Source organism: Hippocampus bargibanti, linkage group LG09 (assembly GCF_051943395.1).
Source record: "Hippocampus bargibanti isolate YZ-2025 linkage group LG09, ASM5194339v1, whole genome shotgun sequence".
Classification (NCBI taxonomy): Eukaryota; Metazoa; Chordata; class Actinopteri; order Syngnathiformes; family Syngnathidae; genus Hippocampus; species Hippocampus bargibanti.
The window spans coordinates 7,058,931-7,085,326 of NC_142742.1; the positions used below are offsets into that span (position 1 = coordinate 7,058,931).

Here is a 26,396-nt window from a genome sequence, read left to right on the forward strand (position 1 = left end):
CATCGCGGTTCACTTATCGTGGATTTGGTCCCCATTAACTGCGAAAAACGAGGGATTACTGTATCCGAAAACATGGCAGTATGACGATATGTGGAGATATCTATACAATATTCTGAAGAAATCAAAGCTTTATTTTCTTAGTTAATTAAATAATTGGTTGTCTGTCAAATTCATTGAAGTTGAAATAAAATGATGGAAAAGAAATTATGTTAAGTAACATAAATTATGATTTCATTTGAATTCATTTGTTACAATAATTCAGAAAACTGTTATTATACTACATGATCATGTGTGTTCCTTATTCAAGTCGGCAGGAACAAAATCTCAAACAACAAAGTCATCAGAACAAAAAGGTCCAAAGTAGCAAACAAAACCAGGAGTAAAACATGGCAAGACGAAACAAACCTGACAGGATGAAACAATGACCTGACACTGAATGGTCGTCCCGGGAGTCCTTTTAACTGCCACTGATTAACACAACCCACACCTGTGCAGCTGCAGTCGGCACCCTACAGCGCCACCCGTTGGTCGCAAATCAAAACGTGACAGCAAGTTAATGTAGTGTTTTTTTTTTTTATTCAAATTCGAAACAACAAAAATCAAGCCCACTTTTTATGATGTCACAGATTTTTTTGTGATACCTGATTGCATGATCTTTGACGTCCTGGAAAAGGAGAATTTTTTGGGGGAGTGCAACAAGTAAACATGCAAGTGTCAGGATTTGAAAGGTGGTGGTGGACCTCCTAAAAAAAGCAGGCAAGAGGGAGGAGCAAGGTGTACTTGACAAATTGTATTAAATAAAGTCGGCAGGAACAAAATCTCAAACAATAAAGTCATCAGAACAGAAAGGTCCAAAGTAGCAAACAAAACCATGAGTCAAACATGAGACGAAACAAACCTGACAGGGTGAAACAAAACAAAGACCTCACCCATAATGCTTTTCTGTTTTTTTCAGATCACACTGATTTATTTATTTATTTATTTATTGCAAGGCGAACCCCCAAAAAAAGCAGAGAGGAGGGAGGAGCAGGATGTATTTGACAAATTGTATTAAATGAAGTCGGAAGGAACAAAATCTCTAACAACAAAGTCATCAGAACAAAAAAGTCCAAAGTAGCAAACAAAACCATGAGTCAAACATAACAAGATGAAACAAACCTGACAGGGTGAAACAAATAATGACCCGACCCATATTGCTTTTCTCTGTTTTTTCAGATTAGACTGATTAGACTGATTTATTTATTTATTTATTTATTTATTGATTGCCAGAATCTGTCACAATTTGCACGGTGGTGGTGGACCCCAAAATAAGCAGACAAAGGGGAGCAGTAGGTGTATTTGACAAATTGTATTAAATAAAGTCGGCAGGAACAAAATCTCAGACAACAATGTCATCACAGCAGAAAGGTCCAAAGTAGCAAACAAAACCACGAGTCAACCATAATAAGATGAAACAAATCTGAGAGGGTGATACAAACAATATGGGAGGGGGGGGTAATACTTGATAGCATAAACCGTAATTAATTTCAAATTTCAAACTGTCCACTCAAACTCTCTGTTCTCGGTGCTCCACATCAATGAGGTCCGGGGCGGGAATTGGGGAGTTCAGGGGCGGTGGTGGGGGGGGGGGGGGGGTGTAGGGGAATGAAGGTCAATTAGCATTTCACAAGTGGACCTTTCCTCCTCCCCTTCCTTCTGCCACCTTCCCCGCAGAGAACCACGCAGCCCTACCGCTCATCCAGTCCTGCATGGGCCCTTTTTTTGTTGTCACCGTTGGCAGGGTGACAGTATTCGAGTGTGCAAACTTGTGCTATTGTTCACCTTCCAGTGGGGGGGGAAAGGGGGAAAGCCATGGAGACCCCCTCCCCCCTCCCCTCAGAATAATATGACACAAGAAAATGTTTGCTGATGGCAATTCTATGGGCTTTGTCCCACTCTTTTCTCCTTCATGACGACTCGATTTAAGTCTCTAAAATGTTTGACTACAAATGCAGGAGTGCTATCCAAGCTCCCCTTTTGCTTTTGTCCCCGTCGGGTTTGAATGAGTAATTCAGCCTTTGTGCGGCTCGATTGAGGGGGCAAATAGAAAGACAAGATTCTTGAGCGCTCAAGCCCCTTCCCATGGTTATTCACTCTTTTGATCGCCTCCCCCCTCTCACCTCCACCCCAATTTACAGACTTAAACGCAACTTTAGTTCAATATATACATGTTATGCACAATCGACATGGCTAAATACTGCCTATTGTATGCTGTTGTTTTTTTGCACTTATCAGACCAACATTATGGTAAACAACGCATCACTTGCTAAAGTGCCGATTTTTTTTTTTTTTTTTTTTTTTACTTCTACATCACCATGACAACAATGCGGGAAGGAAAAGAATTGGGATGGCAGGGCGCTCACTCGCAGGCTGATTGTGGTCCATTGTGAAGGGGCCTGAGGTCGCTGATTGGTTCAAGGGAAGTACCATAACTACAAGCAGTTTATATTCATTCAGTTTGGTCAAGTACCCCCCCAAAATGCAAGCTGGAGGCTGCAGGACGGAGCCGCATCCATAAAGCAGAAGGTGAGCCTCATGACTGTGAACCGTTAAATGCTTGGGGAATGCGGATTTGTGCGTTGAGTTGCTTTGGAGGGTGATAAATATTTTTTTTTTTTCATGTTTCTGAGTATGAAAGTAGACAACATTGGTGTTTTTAACGTGTTCTCCCCATTGCCGTTGTAATAAAATAATAACGATAAAAATCATATACAGTGATACCTTGGCTTACAAACTTAATTGGTTCCCAGACAGAGTGTGTAAGGCGAAAAGTGTGTATCTCAAAAAATTAATTTCCCATAGGAAACCATTAAAATGAGAATAATCCGTTCCCAGGTCCCCATAAAACATAATTTTCTACTTTCTAATTTTCTAAGCCTTAAAACTACACAAAATATACCTGTAAAAATAAAATGTGCTATGGTATTATAATTAAAGAATAAACTGTACTGTATAATAAAGTGGTTTTATTTACCTTTGTGATGGTCATTGATGGCTTGATGGAATGGAGTGGCCGGTTTCATCAGCATTAAACACTTGATGAGGAACGTAGGCTTCTTCTTTCATCATCTTGAGAAATGATCCCTTGTAGGTGCTTTCTCAGTGATAATTTTACCTAGTTCCTCATCAACTGTGTTCTGTTTAGCTGGGTTGATAGCTTTTTGCATCAAGTGTACAGATGGCTTGTGCGGATTATTTGTGGAGCCTGATTGAAGGGAATTTTAACCTTGCGGTCTACACTCTGCCTTTGAACTATCAGAGTTGAAACAAGTCCAAATTCCACTGTTTTCTATCCATTTTTGTCACTCTCTCTCTCTCTGTCGTCTGCCTTTCTCTTTAATGTTTAAACCACCTCCCCTCACTGTTGCGTTCTTGACCAATCACGTGGCTTTAACCGATGACTGGGGGTAGAGAATAGAGGACGAAAACAAGCCGGCTGCCATTTTCTTTTAGGAGAACGGGCTCATTCGCGAACGACACATCACTCATTGTGGCAGCTCCGTGTGTATCCCGAAAAATAGTTCGTATGCCAAGGTAAAATTTTCGTAAATTTAACGTTCGTAAACCGAAATTTCGTAAACCATGGGGCTCGTAAACCGAGGTATCACTGTACAATAATAATCTTGGTTTCACTCACTTGTATCACTACTATCTTTATGACTGCTTTATTTCCTGTATATCATAGCTGTCCATGTTAATCACTTTGTTACAGGTTCAGCTGTTGTTAAAGCGCTACACAAATCAATATATATTGTATTGTAATATATTGATGGATGAAGTCAAAAGTCCCTGAAAACTGTTTGACGACTGTTTATGTTATTTCAGTAACGGGGTGCAATATGTAGTTAAGATAAGTTAAGTTAATTTGTAATTTTGGTACATATTTGAGAAATTAATATGAAGCACGTGTACATTATCTGCTTAACTCATTCAATGGCAGACAATGTGCAAACATTTGTCCAATCCAATGTCAGTGTTTTTGTCATTTTTCACTCAAATTGCATGACCCACAGAATATTGAGTTTTAGGACTACATAAACATTCAATTCAGCGTAAGAAACCATAGACTCTCTTCTTTCATCAAAAAAAGTTAATTCCTAAATTATATGAGTCTGGAGTTATATGAGCTACTAATGGGGGCGGCTGTCCAATATACAATGCAAAACACACACATTGGTTCAAATAACGTTTTAACAACAGTTGAAGCTGGAAAAAAGTGCTAACATGGAAAAAAGAAAAACAGTTAATTCCTGAGTTGTATTGGTCTAGTTATATGAGCATGAAATGGGGGCGGCTGTCCAAAATATAATGCAAAACACACATTGGTTCAAATAGAGTTTTAACAACAGCTGTAGCTGGAAAAAAGTGATAACATGCAAAAAAGGGAAAACAGAAAAAAATAGTTAATTCCTAAATTGTATGGGTCTAAAGTTATACGAGCATAAAATTGGGGCGGCTGTCCAAAATATAATACAAAACATACATATTGGTTCATATAACCTAGTCGTTAGTTACGGAAGCTGGAACAAAGCGCGTACATGGAAAAAAGGGAAATGCTACCACATTGTGGAAGGGAAAAAAACATTACCAGAAGCCATGGTCAGCGCTTTATCGGCACCCAAGCATGAAAAAAAAACTAAACCCGAACAAATTTGGGAATGGCGCTCCATGTCATATTTTCAATTCCCAAATATATGTGGGAATGGCAGTGAATGAGTTAAATAGGCCGCATAGAATGACGTGATGGGCCAAATCTGGCCCTCAACCTTTATGTTTGAAACTATAAATTGTGAATGTGCCCTTTTGATCGATTGTGTTTACCCACATCCACTTCCTCCCTGTAGATTTTTCAAGATGGACTAGCATTTTTAACCTGGACTGATCCAACAACAAAAGTGGATGAATAAAAAAAGCATTGGATGAAATGGCAAATGCAGACAGCGAAGTGAGAACGTTGCTGAATTTCGTAAACCTGGCGTCCAGCGACATCAAAGCGGCTTTGGATAAATCGGCCCCGTGCAGACGCTCGGTGGACCACAGGAAGTACCTCCAAAAACAGCTCAAGCGCTTCTCCCAGAAATACTCCCGAGTCCCAAGATGTCACCCGCACAGGTCCGTTCAGTGTACCAAGCCCGTTACGGATCCACGAGGGCGGGAAAAGGGCGGCGGGAGCCTCGTCTGCGTGCAAACGAGCACAGACAAAATGGGGGTCTCTGTGGAGCAGGTGCCTATGAGGAAACGCCAGCTCCCTGCCTCTTTTTGGGAAGAACCCAAGATGAGCAAGACAGAGCACTCCCATTCAGGACTGAGAAAGAATCACAACGCATTGTTGGAGACACGAGAACACAAGAAGGCAGGTCAAGATGACGATGCCAAGGTCAAGGAGGCGCTCAGATTGGAGCGGAACTCCCTCCATGGATTGAGCGTGTGTGCTTGCTGCCCTTTCCAGGGCCAACACCAGCATCAGATTCTCCACGGTCATGTGGTGGTACCCCATCCAGCTATCGGACTGTGGTGCAAAGTTGAGCCAGAGCGACTGGAACAGCCGCGTGGTCAGAAGATTCACACCCACGTGGTGGTCAAACCCATACCCACCAAACCTTCCATCCCGTCACCTATTTTCAGCGTGTTTGGTTTCATTTAAAATGCCAACAAGACTAATTATCTTCATCTCAGCAATCAACCGTGACGCTCTTCCTCAAGCACTTAATGGAATACTGTACTTGGGTTTATTTTTATTCACTCTTAGAGGACTAAAAGGCACGTCTTCATTTTCTCTTTCTCAGATCGCAGTAAGTTGACAGGTTTTTATTTTTAGGACTTTTTAAAGATCTCTTTTCGAGAAAAAAAACACCCAATGTCGCTTTCATTTTATGAGGATATAAATATGAGGAGTAAAATTGATGTTCTTTGTCATAAAGCGGCTTTCATTCGAAAAAAAATAAAAATAATAACATGTCCCTGCTCGTAGTCCCGTGGGCTTAAGTGAATTTTTATCCTTATAATAATCATAAATCACAAAGCCACATCACAGAGTTTATAAATAGATAAATGGTACAGATGAGATATTATCCATGAAAAGGTTTCTTCAGCCGTCATCTGTACTTCTTTGAAGGTGTCGGACGTTTTGCTTCTTATCCAAGAGGCTTCGTCAGCGAACTAGTCTTTTGTTGGTAGTTTCTGCCCTATATATATATCCCTACTGTCCAGATGTGGTGGTGCCGGACTCTGCTATGATTGGTCCCTGCTCTCAGGTGGGGGGAGCAGACGACTACTCCCTACGGCTACACTGATTACTTCTATTGTCTGCCTGAGTATGGGGTCTACGACTGGCCTGATTGCCCCATTTGTTCTGGTATCACCTTATCAGCGTAACTAAGCCTATGTTGCCTAATAAGTCTGTTGTACAAATGATCCAAATTGAACCTCACCCCACCATGGCGATTTAGTGAAGGATTTTGCTGTTTTATGAAAATAGCTTCTTTTACTCCCCTTTCAAACCGTCTATTTTCTTTCGCTAAGATTTTAACCCCATTGTCGTCAAATGAGTGGTTGCTAGCTTTTAGGTGCATACATATATATACTGCCGATTGAGGCCCACTAGTATTATCCCTGCGATGTTGATAAATTAGGTATAAAAAAAAGACAGATAAATATAAATGTACTTAATCGTTGAGATGCCAAGCGAGGTCATCTTCACATCTTCAATCCATCACGGTGAGGTATGTGATCAGTCTTCCAGGCAGAGGTAAATTTGAGAGGAATCGCAGTCTGTGTGGGCCCACTCGGCTACGAACGCTCAGTCTGCAAAGATGACGCAGTGGACGAGGTGACACTGTCAAAAAGAAAAAAGAATCAGGATTTGTAACTCAAATGAATCTGGGCTTTGGTCTTCCTGTATGAGATTTGTCTTATCTCCCTTTTTTTGCTTTGGTTTTATTAAATACCCTGACTCCTTCCTGTATTTCAAAAAACGTGTTTTGTTTCTTAAATGAAAACAATTGTCCATTTGTTCAAGAGTGAAAGTTTTTTTTAATTCTCTAAGATCGTTAACCGATCAACAGATCGGTTAACATAAATGCAGTTGTTTTGAATTGAAGTTGTGAAGAAACAGTACCACCTGCTGTATTTATATGGTCACTGCACCACTTATCCGCGATAATATCACATCAGTTTGACCATAACTGTAGTACAGTGCAACAAATTGACCGTGCGTCAATTGAAGAAGGGGATATTTGAAAATCAAGCAGTTGTCTATTGATTTTTTTAATATTAACTTTGGATTAATTTGTGAATAAAAAAAAGAATATTACGATTTTTTTAAAGCCAATACAGGTTTACTCATCATGGTGAGTTGTATGCATCAGGGGTGCACACACTTTTTCAAAACGGGAGCTACTTTTGAAATGACCAAGTCAAAATGATCTACCCATTATATTTATTAAGAAATATATTGACGATTCTTGCAACTTATGATGATATACAACCGCATATTTAGCACAACAGAATTTTGTACATTTTTTGCCATTACCTGAGTTCACGCTGATAACTGGCAGACGAGACAAACGCACTTCGAAAAAGTCATCGTGAAAAAAAAAGTTCCACTCCCATTCTGAAAGTGATACTTTTTTTTCTTCTTACTGGGTCTCGCTCCCCCACTCATTTTTATACTCTATCTTACGTTTAAGAGGATAAAACCGAGCGAAAATTGTGATGTAACCAACGACTAGCTGGTTAACTTTGCGTTGTTTGAGCACGCAGTGAACCTAATGAGATATCATCTGATTGGTTGTCTGGTTTGCCAATCAAGTAAAGGAATGGCTGATTGGCATACGTCGATTTTTTTTACCCCTCAAAATAACTCAACTTTATTTGTATAGCGTCAGTTCTGACAAATGTCACACGATCTACCAATAGTACCTTGGAGATCGATTGATCGATCGCGATCAACGTATTGAGCACCCCTGTTGTACATGTTTTAAGGGACCCTAATTGGTTTTACCATGTCACAGTATCAATATTTTGTTCTAAACGTGCCCGATGCAAATGATCTTGAATTTTGTGTGTGAAAGGATTTAGTCACACCTATATTCCTTTTCAGTTTATTATTATTTTTTTTCTTCAACACAAACCCCCTTCATCAAGACTTATGGAAATCACTTGTCGTTTATGTGTAATCCTGCTGACAAGTTGATAATTTTTTTTTGGGGGGGGGGGGAGTTCCCAAACAAATCTATGTGATTGAAAATGCAAGCTAATGTCATTTTTGTGATTAAAAAAAGAAAAGATCTTGTGAGTGAAAATGAGCGTTATGATCCCTTTTAATATTGCGATCAGTGGGTGTAAGCGTATAAGAAAGGTGTGCGTCTTACATGACTTTCTCTTGACAGCAGCCCATTCGCAGCGACTCTCTAGGAGTTGAATGAGTTTATCACACAGCTGAACATGAGCGACGTGCTCCAGCAGCAAGTCGATGATGGGTCCAGCCCATTGGCTCACTGGAGGCGTCGAAATCCATTGACAGAACTAAAAGAGACGAACCCATAAGAGCAAAAAGAGAGGTTATATCGATTAAATACATGTATAAATAAATGTATTTGCACAAAAGCCGAAACATTTCCCATTAGAATCAATGGAATCAATGTCTTTTTTTAAATAATGATTGAACAATTTTGAAATGCGCTTATAAGTTAAATGTATTATTATTATTATTATTATTATTATTATTATTATTATTATTATTATTATTTAAACACACCTGCTCACAATGGAACGCTACACGAGGATATGTTTTGGGTATTTTAGATGCTATAAAACGTTTTTCTGATGTCAGTTAGGAAACAAAAAACTGGTGTTGGTTGGCCTTTAAATACAGATTGCAATGTTTTTTTTTGCGACCAGTGATTTCAGACCTCTGAGAAATATTGTTAGTGCTTCATTTTGGTACCTGTGTTACTTCATGTGCTGGTCCATTGCAGTTTAAGGGAGGTATGGTGCCTGTATTTCTTATTTGGGATCGTTCTGGATGAAGACCTCTGCCATATGGGCACGAGAAGCACGAAAGGGCATCACAGCCGTTATCCAGAAGATACTTGAGTAGAGGCAGATTATTCACGCAGAGCGCAACAACCGCAGGAAAATCCCAAAATGGGATTTTTGTGTTGATATCAGCTCCTTTCTGCAATAGCAGGGAGACTATTTCTGTGCTGCCGGTCTGTACGGCCAGCAGCAGAGGACTGACGGGGTCCAGGTCCGTTTTGGCGCCGGCGTTCAAGAGGACTTTGGCTGTTTCGGCGGAGCCGTTGGCGACAGCGAAGCAGAGGGCCGTCGCGCGTCCGTCGGCGCGAGCGGGAGCCAGGGTGGCGTTGACGTCCGCGCCTGCCTTGAGTAGCGCAGCTGCCACTCGGGGCCTGTCGTGCTCGGCCGCCAGGTGCAGCGGGCTGATGGCGCTGTGACGAATCCTGCTACGACTCGTCACAGGGACAAGAAGTGAAACAACCCTGGAGACAAAGGCACACTGTAAACTGACACATTTTGGTCATTATTTTAAAAAGAAAAACAACATTACCACAAAAGTAATCAGCTCTCCATATTAATAATAATAATAATCATAATACATGTAATACATTTCATTCATAAGCGCCTTTCAAAACGCTCAAGGTCACTTTACAGTAACAAGATAAGTTTTTCTGTGGGTGAGCAGCGGCAGCCACATGCGCCAGCGTTCACTCAACCTGGAAATAACTCAAATAAATAGAAAGGTATCCAGCTAGCTAATAGATAGCCGATTGATGGCTAATAGTTAGTCAGATGCGGCATATAAAATAATAATAATAATAATAATAATAATAACAATAATAATAATAATAATAATAATAATAATAATAATAATAATAATAATAATAATAATAATACATTTCATTTATAAGCACCTTTCAAAACTCTCAAAGTCACATTACAGTCACAGAATCAGTTTTTCTGTGGGTGAGCAGCGGCAGCCACACACGCCAGCGTTCACTCAACCCGGAAGTAACTCAAATAGAATAGTAAGACAAATAGACAGAAAGCTTGCTAGCAAGCATATAGATAGCTAATAGCTAGCCAGCTAGATAGCTAGCCAGCCAGCCAGATAGTTACAGTATTGTACGGTATTACAGAAAATACAAATAGACTTAGCACAATTATATTATAACATAAACAAAAGTCAAAAGAAAAACAAATCAATACATATAGCTAATAGATGTTGTACTAAATTCATCCTGTCTACTTGATAACTAATGTTAAGCACTCTGACGAAGGCGGAAGTAGTCGCCGAAACATGTCAGGTATTTGAACACCGACAATACACTGTCTGTAAGTAAGGAATCTGCTTAACATTAGCTAATAGATGGCTAGCTACATAGCTAGCCAGCTCTAACCCGAGAAAGAAACTCACTCTTGGTGGCCATTTTGAGCTGCAACGTGTAGTGGGAGAAACCCTGATGTGGACATCTTATTTGCATCTGCATTTTGGGACAATAAGACCGCCACAATTTCCCTGTGGCCATTTTGACTGGCTTCATGCAGTGCTGTGACGCCGTCACAAGTCTGCATGTTGACATCGGCACCTATAATGACCCAAAAGGAACAAAAAAAAAGAGTGCCAAAGTGTTAGAAGCAGAATGAAAACATCCACTCAATTTCAAACCTGTTTTGTTTGTTTTTCAAACATCAGTCGTTTAAAGTGTGTTTAATGACATTTCGTTCTGGAATGAAACACCTTGAGGAATCTTTAGAAATGTTCCATCTCTTCTAAATATACGAGCCTCCATCGAGCAATGTAGTCGTGGAAGGAAATAACACAAACATGCTGTTGTACAAGTACCATCCTGGGATATTTAGACGTAGAGCGCCATTCCCGAATTTGCCATTTCATGCTTGGGTGCCGATAAAGCACTGGTCAGATCTCTGGCCATGTTTTTTTTTCACTTCCACGAGGTAAAGCATTTGCCTTTTGTCAATGTTAGCGCTTCGTTCCAGCTTCCGCTGTTGTTAAAGCGATATAGCTATCAAGCTAGCTACCTAGCTATCTATTTGCTGTCTATTAGCTGGCTGGCTAGCTATCATTTAGCTATCTAGCTATCTAGCTGGCTAGGTAGCTATCTATTAGCAACTGTATCTATTCGCTAGAGAGCTAGCTTTCTATTGATTTGAGTTACTTTGGGGTTGAGTGAACGCTGCCGCGTGTGGCTGCCGCTGCTCACCCACAGAAAAACTGATCCTGTGACTGTAAAGTGACCTTGACAGTTTTGAAAGGCGCTTAGAATTGAAATGTATTATTATTATTATTATTATTATTATATCAATCAATAGCTAGCTGGTAGCTATTTGCTATCTATTAGCTGTCTAGCTGGCTGGCTGGCATTCTAGCTATCTAGCTATATGGCTATTTAGCTGGCTGGATGGATAGCTGACTAGCCATTAGCTATCTATTAGCTAGCTAACTAGCTTTCCACTTATTTGAGTCACTTCTTGGTCGAGTGAACGCTAGCGCGTGTGGCTGCCACTAGTCACCCATAGAAAAACTTATCCTGTGACTGTGAAGTAAGCTTGAGAGTTTTGAAAGGCACTTATAAATGAAACGGATGATTATTATTATTATTATTAGTATTATTATTATTATTATTATTATTATTATTATTATTATTATTATTATTATTATAGCAATCAATAGCTAGCTGGCTAGCTATTTGCTATCTATTAGCTGTCTAGCTGGCTGGCTGATTAGCTAGCTATCGTGCTATATGGCTATTTAGCTGGCTGGAAGGATAACTGAGCTATCTATTAGCTAGCTAGCTAGCTAGCTTTCCATTTATTTGAGTCACTTCCGGGTCGAGTGAAGGCTTTATTTATTTATTATTATGACAGTGTAGCCTGCATGTCTTTTTATGAGATGTGCTGCTTTTTTTGTACAATTTCTCACTCTCTCTCTCAATGACTCTCTCGCTCTCGCCGCCTCTCTACGATAGGCTGAACCCACGATAAGTGAACCGCGAAGTAGCGGGGGATCACTGTACTGTATATGAATTACAGTTACCTTTTCCGATGAGGAATCGCAATGCTTTCAAGTGTCCCATTTGAGCCGCAACGATGAGCGGTGTGACGCTGTACGTGTTGGAGGGGTTGATTGTTGCCCCAGCTCCAATGAGAATGTCACATGTTACAATGTTGTTCCTGGATACGGCCTCGTGAAGGGCAGTCCATCCCTGAGCACATCGTTGGTTAACAGAGGCGCCGAATGAGAGAATGAGGCTCATCATCTCCATGTTGTCCAACTTGCAGGCTGCAGAGGAACAGTTATGGCAGGGGTGTCAAAGTCATTTTTTGCCGCGGGCCACATTGTTTTCTCTCGAGGGCCGTTATGAATTTGGGGAACCCATAAGAATGTTTAAATCCATTCAAATATTACATATAGAGTACACAGCAAATTAATGAATAACTCGTTTTCAAATCTGAAGTCAAGAATAATGACTTTTATTGTGGTTGACATCCAAAAATATGAAATTTTGGCTCAGATTTTAGCAATCATCATGGAATTTAACAAGTTTGATTTGCTTTCGCGGGCCGAAAAAAATGATGTGGCGGGCCGGATTTGGCCCGCGGGCCTTGACTTTGACACCTGCGTTATGGTATAAACCCAGTGGTGGGCCGTATCTGAATCACAGACTAATGTAAATTCTATGAATTGTTATTAAATAATTCCAAATATTATTTCAGCTTCCTTTCATTACTTTTCCCCTGTTGTGTTGCTTCCAGATGTGTGTTTTCATATTTAAGCATCTAACCAATCACATTTCAGCCATCATTTGTTACCAGGGTCCTAAATCTATCATGGACGCCTTCACAATCAGATCTGCAGGCCTTGGAGCATCAAAATCAATGTTGATGAAACTGTAGCTTTAACCAATCATAGTTTGAGTTGGTAACAAGGCCTGCACAGAGGCACTGGTAACGTCAGAGTTTTCGCAAATTATGATTGGCTAGTCATTAGCTAATCATAGTATCACTAGCCGCTAGTGATAAGCGCATACTGGCCAGAGCTAGCACACTGTATCTGTAGCAAGCTGCGTAAGCAAATATATTGTTGTGTCGATTTAACAGCGGTTTTGTCAACCCACAATGGCTAAACAAGGAGAAGAAATGGATGTGGTTGCAGATATACTGTTACAGCTATTTTCAAGAGGGACTTTTCAAGAATAGATGGACATTATTAAGGTTGGAGAGCTCCGAGGCTAGCAAAAATAGCAAATAATATTGCAATTATCATGAATCCTCATGTTCATAGTAAACATTCAAACAGTTTAATGACACTGAAGCAACTTACGAACAAATTCACCTTACGAACGACCGCTCGGAACGTATCCCGTTTGTAAATTGGGGAGCGTCTGTAATGATAGTAAGTTTCTTCAAGTCTCATGTTATTTAGTGGCCAACAGCACCCACTAGAGGACGTGTATTAAATCACACCACATTCGCAGCTGATTGATTCAGACATAGCACTACTGAAGGCCTAGGGTTGACATATACTGTTTTGTATTGTCAACTGCTCCATGTGACTGCATAAAAACCCAAATATCTCTAAGGTGATGCAAAACGGCATTTTTATAAAAATCAGACCGCATCAGATGTCACCAGCGAGTTCATTAATTGATGTTGTTTGTTTGACCAATAATAGAAACTACTCAACCTGTGTACAAAGGGGTTGCTTTGTTCTTGCTACTGATGTCAGGATCAGCTCCGGACTCCAGAAGACATTTTACACACAGCAAATGTTCAGAAGACACGGCGAGCAGCAAGCTCGTCTGTTCTTGCAAGGTACGTTTGTCTGCGGTACCTGGATGCGCTGGATGGAGCCGGAATCAACACGCAAAGCAGATGAGGGACTCATTTGTGAACCAAATATGCCCATTTGAATACATTTGTAAACGGTTGATACCTTTTAGTAAAGTCCTCAGGCAGTCGTATTGGCCTTTAGAGGCTGCATGATGCAAAGGGATCCAGCCGTCTCTGTTCTCTTTCAGCAGACTGTGAGGAGAAGATTCTGCCACCTGCTTAACAACTTCCACATCCCCTTCACGGATGGCCAGGACCACTGGGTCAACATCCCTTGAACAAGGGGAAGAATAAATGGCTTCAACTGATTTGATTGAGGGTACAGTATTTATTTTGATAGTTAAAAGGAGGACAAAATGCGATTTCAACGGACGCTTAGGATGGCTGGAAAAAAAAAAAATTGGCATCACCCAACCCATTCTCGAAGACACTGGAAGAATCAAGACAAGTGCGAGGAAAATTCTACTGGACCCTCCGCACCCTGACCACCACCTTTTCCAGCAACTCCCCACAGACCGATCCATTTGCACCAAATCCAGCAAACATTTTAAACAGCTTTTCAAACCGTCGGCATTAACTCTCTAAACAGTAACCCAAATATAACTGTATAGTGCCTCTTTGCATTTTTTTTATGATGATACTAGTGCAGCGTGTTCTACTGGAGACAAATTCCTTGTGTGTTCTACATACTTGGCCAATAATGATTCTGATTTGAAATGTTGACCTGACTGTAGACAAAACTACGATAATGTATTACAAAATAATAATAATCATAATAATAATGATACATGTAATTTCTAAACGCCTTTCAAAACTCTCAAGGTCACTTTACAGTCACATACTCGTTTTTTCTGCGAGTGAGAAGCGGCAGTCACACACGCCAGCATTCACTCAACGCGGAAGTAACTCAAATAGATAGATATCTAGCCAACTAGCTAACAGATAGCTAATAGATAGCCAGCCGGACAGTTAGCCATCCAGCTAGACAGCCATCTAGCTAATAAATAGCCAGCTACATAGCTAGCTAGCTAGACAGATAGCCAATAGATAGCAAATAGATAGCCAGCTAGACAGTTAGCCAACTAGCCAGATAGCCATATAACTAATAAATACCCAGCTACATAGCTACATGTCCTAATAGATAGCAAATAGATAGCCAGCTAGGTAGCTAGCTAATAGATAGCCGTCATCTGACGACTGAAGAAACCTTTTCATCGATGGACCACTCCTGTACGACTGAGAGCTTACACAGGCGTAGCTAATAGATAGCAAATAGATAGCCAGCCAGGTGGCTAGCTAACAAATAGCAAATAGATAGAACTCCAACCAAGTGGCGCAGTACGATTGGCCTTTCTTGGTCCCGGAAAAACACACAATAAAATGCAGTTACAATCTCGACAGATTCATTTTAAATAATAATAATAATAATACATTTCATTTTTAAGCGCCTTTCAAAACTCTCAAGGTCACTTACTGCTGGTAATATCAACAATAACAGGCAAATATCACCCGAATTCTCGTGAATATCCGTGGACAAACGCAGACTCATCTCTACAACAAAATTGTCCTGAAGTCAGAAACCGGTTGTCATGACTCTGTTTGTGGCCAACAGGTGGCACTGTAGGGCTACGCCTGCAGTTTCACACCTGTTGGTCGTTGTCATTCGTCTCAGTTCATAAGGACGGCCATTCAGTATTGGGGTCATTGTTTGGTTCTGTCACTTTTATGTATTTTTTTAGCATTTCAAATAATGTACAGCATACTACAACTTTTATAAGGGACAAAAATAAATATTTAAAAATTGTGAACTGATCTTACAATGACCGTTTTGGCTGAAATCCATTTCGTCTCAACTGCTGGTAGCTAACGATAATGCTGCCACCGATCGCTACTATTGTCACGGCAAATCAGCAAATGTAATCCTCAATCGTATATTTATTTTTTATCGCTGCGTACGGTCATATTAATAAAAGCTACACATGCACGGTGAACTGTCTGCATTTCCGCTTGTGTTAGGAATTTGGTTATCATTTCAAATAATGTCCACCGTAATAAAACTTTTATACGGATATTGGAATCATTTATAAGGGCAGCTATTCGCCAAAGTTGACTGGTATATGTTGATCATGTTCTCCGTCCTGTTACGGTCACTGCAAGTTTTTAGCGTCAACCACGGTTTTTGTTTGTTACTTTGGATTTTTTTTTTTTTTTTTTGCTTTTATCATCAAAGTGAAACCATTTATATTTAAATTTATCCAAACAGTTATCCAAACAGTTAATTTGGTGCGCCATCACAGAATATTACACTGAATAATTATCGTGTCGATCATATTCACACAAAGGCAGTCAGTCGTACATACGCACACACACACAAGACACGTGCACATAAAGAACAAGAGACTCACTCGGCGTGTGACGTCACGTCGATGACACTCCTGCCGTCTCCTCGCAGTCTCGACGATACCTCATTGTCGTCACAATTGCCGCCAACGGGTGATTTAGTTCGTCCTTGACGAAACTGTGCTAAATATTGGGAATAGCTAAATTTGGTCACCATTTTCTGGGCGCCGCGTGGTGACAGCTGAGATGTCACACACGCAGCCGGATGAGAGAGCCGTGGGGGAGGCATAAAGGCACGGAGGCAGGCGTGGGGGGAGAGAAAGGAAGGGGGGGGGTGTCAGCTGTGTTCGTGTGACAGGTTGTAAATTATCGTATTTCCTATTTTGGTTACATTCGCGTAGTTCTATTGGTTTACAAATGATATATATCGAAAATGTTTATTTAAACATGGAACGCCTGCTTCGGTTCATGTTTCGTGTCGGACCGATTTAGATCGTTGGACCGGAAATTGTTGTGCGCGTACGTTTGCATTAGATCGGGGCATTCGAAGTAAACCACTGTTGAGTCAAGACGTATCACATTGCTTGTCTTGTGGTTTTTTTCTGGATCCCACAACACCGTATCTCCCTTACTATAGTGGAGAGCGCAACATTTTGGAGGCACCGCTGGGATATTTGCGTTCGAGTGTTGTCTACTCGCCGTGGGTAGAAGCTCGCGCCGAATATCCCCAATCAACCCAGTCGGAGTGGCGTCGCCGTTTACTGGTTTGTTTCTACATGTGCTCTAGTTGCATCTCTGTGCGTACAGCCACCACTAGAGGGCACTGGAAGACTTTGAAGTGAATCCGGCCAGCTGAACTGCGTCTACCCTCTCGAAAATGGCGTTAGAGGAATTACAGTTGGACATCAAAGGCAAGTTATTTGGACTGAATTTTCAACAGTTGTCAGAGTTATGTGCTGAAATCCAAATATCTGGACTGGAAAGAGAGCAACTTACAGGAAAGACTCGAGGCCAACTAATTAATATTGTGTCAACCTACATTGAAAGAGCTGAATTAGAGCTAGAAGATGGAGGAATGTCAGATTTGCTACGTATAAAGGACTTGATTGAAAGTATAAAAGATTTTGAACCAGGAATAGCCAAACCAAGTGAAAAAGGTCGGGATGCAGTGCGAAAGAGAAGCATAGTGCCCCCAGACACTGCCCCCTGGCGCAAAGATTTCAAAATATCTGGACAAATAGGTGAACTCGGACAAAAAGATAAACTCACATTTCCTAATTTGGTCAGACAGATAGAAAGTGGGCTCAGTAAAGGCTACCAGGGGGATGAGATCATCGATGCAGTGGTTCGTGCCATAACACCAGGTCTGCAGTTGAGAAGCTACCTCGAAGGGAAAGAAAATCTTACCCTAACTTCTTTACGAAGGATTCTCCGATCTCACTATCAAGAGAGAGGAGCCACTGAGTTGTACAAGCAGCTCTCATCGGAAGTGCAGACTAATAAAGAGTCCCCACAGAAATTTCTACTGCGTGCAATGGATCTTCGTCAAAGGATTCTTTTTGCATCTCAAGAAGCTGAATCAGGGGTGAAGTATGATCCCACGTTGGTCCAGAGTTTATTCCTGCACACAGTTCTGACGGGGTTACAGAGTGACAATGTAAAGAGTGACATGCAACCTTTCCTCCTGCTAACCACCACATCAGATGAAGTACTGTTAGAAAAACTAAACATGGCATGTGCAAATGAAAAAGAGCGACAGGAAAAAAAGAAAAATGCTGCTGCACGGGTGACAACGCTGAACACTGTCCAGGTAGATGACACACCAGTCCCGATTGGGAAGAAGACAGTCTTAAAGCAGAATACTGTTACTGTGCCGAATGAACTCCTTTCAGAGATCAAAGAGATGAGGTCAGAGATGATGCTGTTAAAAGAGCTGCGTGCAGAAGTGTCCCAGATCAAAGAGACTATTCAGAAACCAACAGCCACTTCTCAGCCCACCAGCGGAGGACCTGAACGCCTGCCTGACCACTACCCTGAACAGGTCGCCTTCACTCCACCTTCACAATATCAGGTAGATCCACCAGCCAGGCACTACTACACCCAGCACTCCCCATCAGCTCTTCAGCAGTACCACCCAGCACCAGGGCCCAGGCCGATGAGGGGGGCAGCACAGTTCCAGCAGCGGTTCGCCCCTCCGCAGTACTACATGCCCCGTCGCCCTCAGCCCAGGTGTTATTCTTGTATTCAGACAGGTGAAGAATATTGTCAGCACTGTTTTAAATGTGGAAGTAGTGAACATTTCAGAGCAGGCTGCAAAGCACAGAACTCAGCTAGGAACCATGCTTTAAACTAGAAAGGGTTACTCCAGTGGGACATGGTGTGACCACAGAGACAGATAGGTCCCAGTGTTACAGTGGTGCTATGAAAATGGAATGTAAGCCCCACACACGTGGCCCCGTTCAGAAGAGACATAAGCAGTCATTTGTCGAGCGTACAGATAAGAACCAGTGTGGCAAATTACCTTCGGTCAGGGAGTTAGTGGGAAAGAAATGTCTTATTCGGTGCTTTTTGGGTAACAAAAGGGTTGAAGCACTCTGGGACTCGGGGTCCCAGGTGTGTGCTGTAGATGAGTTATGGAAACAAACAAACTTACCTGACGTGTCATTGAAAAATGTGAATGAACTTATTGACCCTGATAACACTCTCAATATTGTGGCAGCTAATGGAACGGATATGCCTTATGTAGGATGGCTTGAGATATCATTTAAACTTGGTGCTAATGATCCAGGGCTACTTGTACCAGTATTAGTACTAAAAGGTGACCAGCAACAGTGTCCTATCATAGGGTTTAATGTCATTGAGCGTCTTGTGTTAGATAGCCTCTCTAATGAGTCACAAACAGGGGATACAGAAAAGCTCTTGAAATCGGTTAGACTAGCTTTTCCCCACCTTAAGCGCAATAAAGCTGCCACTTTCATAAAAGCAGTTAGTCTGGGACAAGCACATGAGTACCGTGTAAAAACAACAAATGAGAGATTCACTATAGCCAGGCATAGCTCACTTATTATTCCATGCAAAGTACAGGCTAAGCCCTTTAAGGAAGATGTTACATTGCTTTTTGAGCCAAGTGAAAACCCACAGTGGCCAGATGGCCTCGAGCTTTGTGACTCGTTGGTCTCAGTTAAGGCAGGTTCCATCCCTAGGATAGTTGTTAGTGTCCAGAACCCTACTAATCATGATATTAGGTTTCCAGTAAAGGCTATTATTGGTACAGTGCAGTCGGTAGGGTCTGTCTACCCACTTAACATATTTAAAAGGGACCTTCCTTCAGTGGTTGTCAATGAGGTCCATGTCCAGAATACCACCATCGCTCTCAGTGAGCAGTGGGACCCCCCAATTGACCTTTCTCATTTGGACGAAGATAAAAGAAAGACCGTTCAGCAGATGTTGAGAGAGGAATCGGCATCATTTTCAAAATCGGACGACGACATAGGGTGTGTGGAAAACCTACAAATGGACATTTTGTTGAAAGACACTGAGCCTGTTTCAAAGACATATATGTCTGTCCCAAAGCCAATGTACAGAGAGGTGAAAGACTATTTACAGGACTTGATAGCGCAGGGGTGGGTGGAAAAGTCCACTTCCTCCTACTCATCCCCAGCTCTTTTAACACTGTCACAAGGTGACAGTGTTAAAAGAGCTGCATGATGAAATGGGCCACCATGGTGTAGAAAGGACTCTTTCCCTTGTAAGGGATCGTTTTTACTGGCCCTTTATGCAAAAAGAAATAGAGGACTATGTACTGAGAGAGTGTGTGTGCCTAAAACACAAAAAGCCCAACCGTGAGACCAGAGCCCCTCTTACTAATATTGTGACTACTCAGCCTTTTGAACTTGTCTCCGTTGACTTTTTGCATCTTGACAAATGTAAGGGTGGTTATGAATACGTGCTTGTGCTAGTAGACCATTTTACACGTTTCGCTCAAGTTTATGCTACAACGTCCAAAGCTGGCAAAACAGCGGCAGACAAAATCTTTAATGACTATGCTTTAAAGTTTGGGTTCCCCCTTCGAATTCACCATGATCAGGGTGGTGAATTTGAAAATCAACTTTTTGCTCAACTGAAGGAATATTGTGGGGTTGCGGGTTCAAGGACAACCCCCTACCATCCACAGGGAAATGGACAAGTTGAACGATTTAATCGAACACTGATCCAGATGTTAAAGACACTGACAGAGAAACAAAAGAGTAACTGGAAAGACTCACTAAACAAACTCGTTTATGCTTACAACTGTACCAAAAGTGAGGTGACAGGGTTCTCACCTTTTTACTTACTTTATGGACGTTCACCACGTTTGCCAGTTGATATGTTGTTTAGTTTGAATCCAGACTCGAACCAGGGTGAAACCAACCAGAAGGACTATGTGAAGAAGTGGAAACAGGGCATGGAGGAAGCGTATGCGATCACGCAAGAAAATAACAACAAAGCTGCTGCCAGGAGTAAGAGACTATATGACAGTAAACTAAAGTATTCTACCCTGTTGCCCGGTGATCGTGTTCTGGTTCGAAACTTAACCCCACGTGGAGGTTCAGGCAAACTGAGAAACCACTGGGAGGATGTTGTTCATACAGTGGTTCGTCAAGTCAGCCAAGACATTCCAGTTTATGAGCTGAAACCTGAGAGGGGGAAGGGCAGATCTAGGATACTCCACCGCAATCTCTTGCTGCCATGTGATCATTTGCCATTAGAGACTTCACTACAGTCCCAGTCCAAGGAAAAGTCCACTCGGCAACGACCGAACAAGATGCCGGAAATGGATCCGGAAGAGGATGATGAGGAGGATGAGTATTATCCAGTGTTGCATCGCCAGAGCACCCGACCAGACTCACCAGAACCGCGGGACGTGAGCTTTGTGGAGACAACCCACCATGATGACAATCAACTGGGGAATGAACTGACGGAGCCGGGAGCTGCGGAAGTTGACCAATCTCAGGAGGGCAACATTGGTCCGGAAAATGATCCACCTGTGACAGTGTGTCCCCCTTTTCCCCAGCCACCCCCCAGTAATCCTGATATTGGGGGAAATCAACGGCCACGACGAGAACACAGGAGACCCAAGGTATTCACGTATGATCGCCTTGGTTCGCCATCTTGCTACAATGTAGGGACAGTACCATATCATGGTGAACAGACAATGCCTTGGATGTATGGCGCACACCCCTATTATGCCACGAAATACTACAGAAATGGTTAATCGACACTTCGGTTTAATAGAACAGTGAGATGGAAACAAGAAGACCCCGATGAGCCCTGTATAAGTAAAACGGAATGTATGAAAAGAGTTCCAGTCTGTGAATTGTTGATTGTTATAATGTAAACAGAATGTATGAAAAGAGTTCCAGTCTGTAAACTGTTCATTATTATAGTTCATATTTGGATGCAGTTCATAATACCGTGCGTCATTGTTTTGGGCACGTCGTCCAGCGTATTTATGTATTTACTAGTACATATGTTGGGGACAACATCTATTTTGAGGGGGAGTATGTGACAGGTTGTAAATTATCGTATTTCCTATTTTGGTTACATTCGCGTAGTTCTATTGGTTTACAAATGATATATATCGAAAATGTTTATTTAAACATGGAACGCCTGCTTCGGTTCATGTTTCGTGTCGGACCGATTTAGATCGTTGGACCGGAAATTGTTGTGCGCGTACGTTTGCATTAGATCGGGGCATTCGAAGTAAACCACTGTTGAGTCAAGACGTATCACATTGCTTGTCTTGTGGTTTTTTTCTGGATCCCACAACACCGTATCTCCCTTACTATAGTGGAGAGCGCAACATTCGCACGGATTATTTTCGGAGTTGATTCCGAGGCAAGCTTCATCCATATATGTCAGGACACTCAAAAGTCCTCTGATAACATGAAGCCTGAACACAACACAAAGCAGACCTGTCTGCCTTGCGGGTCGTTTGCATAAATTGATTGCTTCCTTTGCTTTTTTAACGCCTTTGGAAAAGTAAGAACATATTCAAAAACATACACGCAATACTTAATGACTGACGTTTTTTCAATAAAAGGAATGATGAACATATTTAATTCAACCAATTTATGCACAGCGTGTTCATATAAACAGATAAATTAATTTTTAAAACATCAAAATTAAATCAAAACAGAGAAACAAATAGGTTCTAACGGAGTATATAATAAACATTCTAATTATATATAATTAACCGATTAAAATTCACTGCATTTGGCCCAGCAGAGTATTTACAATACGTAGTGAAAGAAATCAATACATAGAAAAACAAACAAAACAAGGAAGGCAATAAAATGTAATGAATATAAAATAAACAATAACTATAATAAATATAAAATAAATAATACATGTAATGTATGTATAAAATAAATAATAATAATTAATTAATTAATTAATTAATTAATTAATAGATAATTAATTAATCCAAATAAATACCATCATACTAAACGAATGCATAAATAAATAAATAAATAAATAAATAAATAAATACATAAATAAATAGATAAATAAATAAATAAAAACCATACAGAAAAAAACTCATGATTTTTTGTCTTTGTTCCTATCTCATAATTTATTTAGGTAAATTATTCTTGCAAAATAAACAGCAATCAGTTTTGAAATGAAGTTCATATAAGTAGAATCAAATAACAAACACAAAAGAAGTCATCATTTCCTTTTTGCTGGCTCTTGCATAGAGGAAACATCATCTTTGTCTGGACTTTGAAAAACATGTTTGTCCCTTGTATGACCTTTTTTTGTCCTTCTGTTATCTGGTTTAATATTTGCATTATTTTACAGCAATCGCATATGACTATGCAAAGCTCATGGATGACAAAAGTGCAAACCATCCTACCTGTATATACTGTACGATAATCCCGGTATGTGTTTAAGATGACTAAATATGCATGTGCGGCATTCTATGTTGTCTCATCATCAAACGTGAAATCAGCTGATCATATAATCCTGCAAATATGAAGTTTTATGCATTGGTTTGCCTACAGATCTAAAGAACATTTAATCCAACAGGTATTACCTATTTGCAGAAAGTGTGTCCATCAAAATCTGTGTCCAAATTTACATTGAGGTGAAATATTAACTCAAAAACACAAAATATGGGCGGTTTATGACTTCATTTGAATGTACAAAGCACGTTGTATTATATAGTGTGGATGAATAGTGTGGGCAGCACCATGCTCAACTGGTCAGCACGGTGGCCTCACAGTGCCAGTGTGGCTTTTCTTCTGGTATTCCGGTTTCCGCCTACACTCCAAAAACATGCATGGCAGGCTTATTGAATACAGTGATACCTTGGCTTACGAACTTAATTGGTTCCGAGACAGAGTGTTTAAGGCGAAAAGTGTGTATCCCAAAAATTAATTTCCCATAGGAAAACATTAAAATTAGAATAATCCGTTCCCAGGTCCCCATAAAACATAATTTTCTACTTTCTAATTTTCTAAGCCTTAATATATATAAGCCAAAATATATCTTATTTTATGTATAATAAATGTGCTATGGTATTGTAATTAAATAAATAAACTGGACAATATAATAAAGTCGTTTTATATACCTTTGTGATGGTCGTTGATTGCTTGATGGAATAGAGTGGCCGGTTTCATCAGCATTAAACACTTGATGAGGAACGTAACCTTCTTCCTTCATCATCTTGAGGAATGATCCCTTGTAGGCGTTTCTCTGTGATAATTGTATCTAGTTCCTCACCAATTGTGTTCTGTTTAGCTGGGTTGATAGCTTTTTGCATCAAGTGTATAGATGGCTTGTGCGGGATCGTAAACCGAAAAGTTCGTAAGCCAAGGGGTTCGTAAATTGAGGTATCACTGTCCTCTAAATCAGGAGTTCTCAACCCCTGCACGCACACACACACATATATAACATATACTGTACTGTATATATATTAATGTAATTTCAACAAAATGTCAGATGTATTATTTAAATCAATTTTGTGATTATACTCACCATTAATATGAATGTTTTTCTGTTCCTCGTGATTGGTAAAAATCCAGCCAAACTATCGGAATGAGAGTCAACTTCCCAGGTCCATAAGCAAGGTTACTGCTAGCTAGCCTGCATACCGCTCATTAGGTTGCACGCCTGCTTTCTCCTGTCTCTCAGAGAAGTGTATTGATGCTAACGTTAGCATGGGGTTTGTTAAAGTGCCACTGACATTCGACTGTTTCATCGATGGTATTGTTTCATTGCAAATTACAATCATGGCAGAACTGGTTGGCTCCACAAAGGCGAATTGTTCGGTCCATTCAAACTGTGTATAGTGTATAATACTTATTCAAAAGGGGCCGTATCAACATTAACGGCACCTAGATCAGTATCTTCCAATCAAAATTGGGCTTCTAGGTCAGTATCAGCCAACCAAAATTGCGCTTTGTGGCAACTGCAGCCAAAACAGGAAATGAACAGTGGAAAAGTGAGAATTCGTATTTAATTTTATCTACGAGCCAGATGCAATCATCAAAAGAGCCATATATGGATCGCAAGCCATTGGTTCCTGACCGCTACTCTAAATTATCCATAGGTAGGATTGTGAGTGCAGATGTTTGTTTATCTACAGCAGGGGTCTCAAACTCCGGTCCTCGAGGGGCGCAGTCCTACATGTTTTCCAAGTCTCCTTGTTGCAACACACCTGTTGCAACACAGCCTCAGGTGTGTTGCAACAGAGAGACTTGGAAAACATGTAGGACTTCGGCCCTCGAGGACCGGAGTTTGAGACCCCTGTACTAGAGTATGTATGTCCTGCGAATGGCTTGCAACCACTGGGTTAGTCTACAGCAGGGGTGTCACTGTAGTTATGGTTTCCTCTCGAGGGCCGTTATGAATTTTGGGAACCCATTAGAATGTTTAAATCCCTTCAAATATTACATATAGAGCACACAGAAAATTAATGAAGTCAAGAATAATGACTTTTATTGTGGTTGACATCCAAAAATATGAAATTTTGGCTCAGATTTTAGCAATCATCATGGAATTTAACAAGTTTGATTTGCTTTCGCGGGCCGAAAAAAAATGATGTGGCGGGCCGGATTTGGCCCGCGGACCTTGACTTTGACACCTGTGGTCTACAGCTTACCCGCGAATGAATAGTGTGTTGGCTTTCCATACAATGCTCACCTGTGTACTGCATTCCCTGATGTGGGAGAACGCTCGCCAGGCAGCCAATTTTTGACATCCACTCGCAGTCTCTGATAAAGAGACTCACATCCGTTGACAGCAATCATCCCAGGAGCCCAAATCAAATATCCAGTGTGTCCTGATGGTTTACTGGCGATGTCGCGGGTGATCCAGAACGCAAGCTGAAAAGAGCAAAAAGTACTGTGAAGCGTTTATAAGACAACACTTGATGTATCCAAAGAGCCATTTAAGGGTATTTCTCTTTATAGAAATCGGGCCACACTAATAAGATAGCGCTGCAATGTGCTGTGGTGGACATCAGAGAGCAGCTCAGGCGATGAGGATGGATACCATTTAAGGACATGTTGAACTGAGTTTGCTTCCATTTGCAGCTTTACGGGGAAAGCTGATGTGATGTTATGTCATGGCTAACTTACTTACAGTATATGATTCAATCATGTTACATACAAGATTTCAAGTCACGCAGTGATCACTCACAACGGCATAGACTGCTGTCTGAGTTGAAGATTATATTAAAAGGTTCCCGTTGTGAATCGTTCCTCATGTGTATTTGGGTTACTATGGCATTATTTTATTTTTCAAAATAAGAGTCATAATTTTCAGTATTGAGCACCTTTCCATTGGCTGGTGACAAGCCAATCATAGTTTGCGAAAACTCTGACGTTGCCCAGCGCCTTCAAGAAGGCGTTGGTACCCCTTTTGGATTGCCAACTTGAAATATTGCTGGTTAAAGCAACAATTTGATCGACATATTTGATGCTCCAGGGCCTGCAGAACTGATTGTGAAGGGGTTCAGGTAGATTTCTGACCCTGGTAACAAATGATGGCTGAAATGTGATTGGTTAGAAAAAACACACGTCTGGATGCAGCGAAACAGGGGGAAATTAATAACAATACATTTTATTTCTAAACACCTTTCAAAACTCTCAAGGTCACTT

The 26,396-nt window shown here is 40.9% G+C and overlaps 2 protein-coding genes across 3 annotated transcripts in view; one reads left to right on the forward strand and one right to left on the reverse strand.

The window, feature by feature from the left end:
• Nucleotides 1–578: 578 nt before the first annotated feature.
• The window catches only part of fam181a (family with sequence similarity 181 member A), a 56,015-nt gene continuing 30,197 nt past the window's right edge, over nt 579–26,396 (forward strand). The window contains exons 1-2 of one of the 2 annotated variants that reach the window (XR_016115981.1): nt 579–2,565; nt 4,884–6,293. Coding sequence is in view for 1 of the 2 variants with exons in the window: in XM_089004293.1 (XP_088860419.1) it covers nt 4,964–5,683 (720 nt within the window). In the remaining variant the exon portion in view is untranslated. Of the gene's footprint in view, nt 2,566–4,883; nt 6,998–26,396 lie in introns of those variants that run through there. The other variant, XM_089004293.1, reaches the window with a different exon arrangement.
• asb2b (ankyrin repeat and SOCS box containing 2b) lies at nt 6,737–16,538 on the reverse strand. The gene is made up of 8 exons (XM_089004292.1): nt 16,317–16,538; nt 14,015–14,184; nt 13,766–13,921; nt 12,116–12,361; nt 10,475–10,646; nt 8,987–9,539; nt 8,412–8,565; nt 6,737–6,874 (listed from the first exon to the last, which is right to left on the reverse strand). Exons 1-8 carry the CDS (start codon nt 16,466–16,468, stop codon nt 6,744–6,746), a joined length of 1,734 nt encoding a protein of 577 aa, XP_088860418.1. The 5' UTR covers nt 16,469–16,538; the 3' UTR covers nt 6,737–6,743.